Source organism: Lactuca virosa, chromosome 5 (assembly GCF_052849685.1).
Source record: "Lactuca virosa cultivar CGN04683 chromosome 5, Lactuca_virosa_CGN04683_v6, whole genome shotgun sequence".
In the NCBI taxonomy this organism is placed as follows: domain Eukaryota; kingdom Viridiplantae; phylum Streptophyta; class Magnoliopsida; order Asterales; family Asteraceae; genus Lactuca; species Lactuca virosa.
Genome location: NC_136430.1, coordinates 462,288,543 through 462,293,393, shown reverse-complemented (window position 1 = coordinate 462,293,393; position 4,851 = coordinate 462,288,543). Strand labels below are relative to the sequence as shown.

The window sequence follows — 4,851 nt, the reverse complement described above, 5'->3', positions numbered from 1 at the left end:
TTAGCATTCTAAAGTTTTTAAAATAATAAGTTAATTGTCTTTTTAATTATTGCTATTTTTAGATATTGTTGGAAAAATCATCAAAGGGAAGCGAAACTATTCCTGTTTATCTGGTGTACTCAACTTTTGTTGTATTGTATGACTATGCACCTAGCAAGAAACTATATGTTGAAATGAATTATTCGACACAAAATAGTCTACCAAATGGCCGCAATGAATAGCTCACGTCTACAGGAAACTAATCATCACATTAAAAGTATCTTCCGAAAGAAACTTTTTGCCGCCCGGCGCTTAGCGCGGGTAAACGGCTAGTGTATTTTTATACATATTATTCAAAACGCTTTTTATGATATATCGATTTTTCAAAAAACCTTTGTTTTTCCCAAAATACATCATCTTTCCGTTTGGCGGCAAAACATTACAATAACTAGGGTTCCTCAAATCGATCACTCACATCCATCAAAATTTCTTTCTATTACTGAACTCTTTCGAGTTCGACTGTAGTCCGTGTAAAATGATCGTTTGATTAGGGCATAGTCGGTTTAAGATGTGATTATCTACAATTGACCGTACAGTTGTTTCAATGGAAGGCGATGGAGCAGCTTCATCGGCCATGGCATCTCCATCGATTAAACCTATAAACAAGAGTGCCATCCACAAAATCTGCGCAGGCCAAGTGATTTTGGACCTCCCCTCCGCCGTTAAGGAATTGGTCGAGAACAGCTTGGACGCCGGCTCCACTAGCATTGAGATTGCCCTAAAGGAATACGGCGAAGAATCGTTTCAGGTCATTGATAATGGCTGTGGCATTTCGCCAGACAATTTCAAGGTACGTTATTAGCCTTATTGATTATTTCGAGCGTGAAGTTTGTCGATGTGGTTTGAGCTTTCAATATTTGTGGTAGGTTCTAGCGCTTAAGCATCATACGTCGAAATTAGCGGATTTTTCTGATCTTCAATCGGTGACGACTTTCGGGTTTAGAGGGGAAGCTCTCAGTGCACTGTGTTACTTGGGAGATTTAACAGTCGAAACAAGAACGAAAAGCGAGCAAGTTGCGACGCATTTGACATTTGGCCGTTCTGGTTTGCTTACTGATGAGAAAAAGACGGCACGCCAAGTTGGTACCACTGTTACTGTGAAAAAGCTGTTCTCCAACCTGCCAGTGCGAAGCAAAGAGTTTCACCGCAACATTCGGAAGGAGTATGGAAAGTTGATTTCACTATTGAATGTGAGCTATAAGCTATTCTTGTTAAGTCCTTCTTTGCAGCTTTATTGATGTTTTTGCTTTAAACACCATGTAGCTCCATTTGGAACATTTTTTTTAATTTTTTTTTTTAACTTGCTCATAGATTGTATACATGTTACATTTCATAATAGTTGTTGTTATCAATCCAGGCATATGCTCTTACTGCAAAAGGTGTTCGGATGGTTTGTACAAATATGACCGGAGCAAACAAAACCTCTGTAGTACTTAAAACACAGGGAAGCGGTTCACTCAAAGATAACATCATTACAGTGTTTGGCATGAGCACTTTCAACTGCTTAGAACCTATGAGCCTAGTTATATCAGATTCCTGCAAGGTGGATGGGTTTCTTTCTAAGTCGGGCAATGGCAGTGGACGAAATATAGGTGACAGACAGTATTTTTTTATAAATGGTCGACCTGTTGACATGCCAAAAGTCACCAAGCTTCTGAACGAATTGTATAGATCTGCAAACTCAAAGCAATATCCAATCGCAATCATGAATTTTATTGTTCCAACCAAGGTGTACGATGTCAATGTGACCCCAGACAAAAGAAAAGTTTTTTTCTCTGATGAAGGCTCTCTTTTGAAGTCCTTAAAAGAAGCTTTGTTGAAGATCTATTCCCCACAGCTTGCAAGCTTTTTGGTACAGGGACCCGAGGAGCTCACTCAGGGAGGAAACAACTCAAAGCTGTGTTCTCCTCATGATAAGTCCTTTTCACAGTTTTCATTAAAGCAGGCATCGCCTGATAGCAAACAAGAAGCATACAGCGAGAAGCAACATGTAGAAGTTGACACTGATATGAATGAATTTGAAGAGCCATTGAGATCCTCACCTGCTGTTAAACCGATAAATGTGGAAGATTATAGTTTATCAAAGACAGACTTTACACTTAAATTTCACGGTATGAAGAAAGCTGACACCTTTTCTGGGAGCTATAGCTATAGTAGGAAGCATACAGCTATAAGTAACAACACTAGAAATAATTCGCAGGCAACATCATACAACTCAACAATGCAGAAAGGAACAGATTCACCTCATTCTGCAGGTGCTGTTCAGTCGCTGCTTACAACATTTGTATCTGTAAACAAAAGAAAGCATGAAAGCATCAGCAGGAATACTTTATCTGAGGTCCCTGTTCTTAGAAATGGGCCTAACCTTCATCAATCAGTTAATCAAAACCTTCATTTGTGTTGTACATTTACAAAGCCTTCTGATAATCGTACTCTGATGATGGATGAGCAGCATGATGAATTAGATGTCTCTCCTATTAAAGCCATGAAAAACTCTGGACAAGTTGAAGAGGTATTGTCCATTTCAAGTTCCTATCTTTGGGTTGACTTTTAATCTTATAATACTCTCTGTTTGTGTTGTACATTTGCGAAGCTTTCTGATAATCATACTCCGATGATGGATGAGCAGCATGATGAATTAGATGTCTCTCCTATTAAAGTCATGAAAAACTCGGGACAAGTTGAAGAGGTAGTGTCAATTTGATATCTTTGTTACTGTGGGTTGACTTTTAATTTTTTAAAAGTAATATCTTGCTTCCTATCCACTATCCAGGTAATAGATATTTCTAGTCCATTACGTTCTTCTCAGCCAGCTTCAGGTTCAGATGATGGACATGGACTGGAAGTAATAGATATTTGTTCAGATGAGGCAGTGGCTTCTTCTCCTTCAAAAATGTGTTACACCATGCAGTTTAGTTTTGAGGAGTTAAAGAAGAGGAGGCATCAAAAACTTTCGGCATTGCAGGCTAGCAAAAATACACCTGGAAAACTGAATAAGGCTAAAGGGTAAAAAATTAATTATTTTGCGGAGGCACAAAGTTGTAGTTTATGAGTCTGTGTTTGTTGTTGTTTGCTTGTAGATGCTATGCTGCAGCAACATTAAAGCTTTCTCAAGTGGTAAAAGAGGAGGCCAAGGCACAGGCTTTATCTGCAGCAACAAATGAATTTGAAAAGCTGTTCAAAAAACAAGATTTTGGGCGTATGAAGGTTGTTCTCAAGTGCTATTGAGATTGTGTTTATTGAGTTGTGTATCCATGCATCATGGTATTTGTGTTTGTTTGTGTAGGTGATTGGGCAGTTCAATCTTGGATTTATCATTGGGAAGTTGGATGAAGAGCTGTTTATTGTGGATCAGGTCTTTACTACCTCATAGTCTTATTTGAAAACTGTTGTTCCATTTTCATGGGTATACTATAAATTATGATGTGGTGGACTGTGGTTGAGAATCTGATGTGATGGTGTTTTTGATTTATGAATGAATCAGCATGCTGCAGATGAGAAATACAATTATGAGCGTTTGTCACGGTTCACCATCTTGAACCAACAACCGTTGCTGAGGTGAGGAGTTTATGAATTATGATGATTTGTTTGTAGATATATTGTTTGACATGACATGTGTTTGTTTCTGGTTGGAACTTGGAATTGGATGATGTTAAAAGGCCGGTGGCAGTGGAGTTGAGTCCTGAAGAAGAAGTGATGGTTTCAATGCACATGGATACCATCAGGTAAAGTCTGGTGTCTAAACAGTTAATTCTCATCTCAGCTATGAGGAGGAATCCATTGATTGATAAACGTAGAGCCTGAGTTTGTGTTGTTGTTGTTGTATAGGAAAAATGGGTTTTTGTTGGAGGAGGATTTGGATGCTCCTCCTGGGCAGCGTTATAAAATGAAAGCCGTCCCCTTCAGTAAGAACATAACTTTTGGTGTTGCAGGTTACTTTCTGATTCATCTCTTCTTCAACTAATCATTATTTATATGATATACTAATTGATTATTTTCCAGATGTTAAGGAACTGATATCTATCCTCGTGGATAGTCAAGGAGAATGCTCAATGATGGGCACATATAAGATGGACACCTGTGACTCCGTTTGCCCCCCAAGAGTGCGTGCAATGCTAGCATCACGTGCCTGTAGATCTTCTGTTATGATTGGAGATCCACTTGGAAGAAACGAGATGAAAAAGGTACACCTACACCTACTTTCCTTTTTTGTTTTGGCTATCGCTGCTTCTTTTTAAATCTCTAAATTTTGTTTCTACTGTGTATCTAGATAGTTGAGCGTTTGATGGATCTAAAATCTCCATGGAATTGTCCACATGGTAGACCCACTATGCGTCACTTGCTAGACTTAACAACTCTGCGTAAATGCAATTCAGCCTTGTAACCCAATTCTCTTTTTATAAAAATTTAAATCAATTTTTCATTTGGATAGTTAAATTATAGTAATTGTTGAGTGTGAGTGTTGGTATGTACTACTACTATGGACTATGGAGTGTAAATAATAATACAAGGTTTTAAGTGCTGGGAGTTACTAACACAATCAATCTCTTTGGCCCGAATTGGATTTCTTTCTGCAGTCGTTGAATCACTTGATGCAGCGCTTCACTGGATGTGCAGTATATTTTTTTGGAGGAATACTAATTTTGTTATTGTTGGAATCATATGTTTTAATGGTTTCTTTTCTTTTATCCACATGAAAGATGAATTAGGAAATCATCAAAGCATATTAGATAAATAATGTGTTAAAGTCTTTTATTATTTATTAATAACAAAACTTCAGAAATGGTCCCTGTGGTTTTTGAAAATATCAAG

At 37.9% G+C, this 4,851-nt stretch overlaps 1 protein-coding gene across 2 annotated transcripts; it reads left to right on the top strand.

Annotated features, from left to right (window-relative positions):
* The first annotated feature begins 384 nt into the window (after nt 1-384).
* PMS1 (DNA mismatch repair protein) lies at nt 385-4,557 on the top strand. 2 transcript variants are annotated; one of them, XM_079050658.1, is made up of 12 exons: nt 385-829; nt 906-1,229; nt 1,397-2,551; nt 2,633-2,728; nt 2,813-3,045; nt 3,120-3,246; nt 3,326-3,394; nt 3,524-3,597; nt 3,699-3,764; nt 3,868-3,944; nt 4,042-4,223; nt 4,310-4,557. In XM_079050658.1, exons 1-12 carry the CDS (start codon nt 584-586, stop codon nt 4,421-4,423), a joined length of 2,763 nt encoding a protein of 920 aa, XP_078906784.1. In that variant the 5' UTR covers nt 385-583; the 3' UTR covers nt 4,424-4,557. The 2 variants fall into 2 exon arrangements, with proteins under 2 accessions (XP_078906784.1, XP_078906783.1); XM_079050657.1 differs by having other exon boundaries at nt 387-829; nt 3,868-3,971.
* Nucleotides 4,558-4,851: the final 294 nt, after the last annotated feature.

Coding starts and splice junctions, on each gene's coding strand:
- PMS1 (XM_079050657.1), top strand. CDS start 584: ATGGAAGGCGATGGAGCAGCTTCATCGGCCATGGCATCTCCATCGATT. Junction 3,046..3,119: donor AAACTGAATAAGGCTAAAGG/GTAAAAAATTAA, acceptor GTTTGCTTGTAG/ATGCTATGCTGCAGCAACAT. Junction 3,598..3,698: donor AACCAACAACCGTTGCTGAG/GTGAGGAGTTTA, acceptor TGATGTTAAAAG/GCCGGTGGCAGTGGAGTTGA.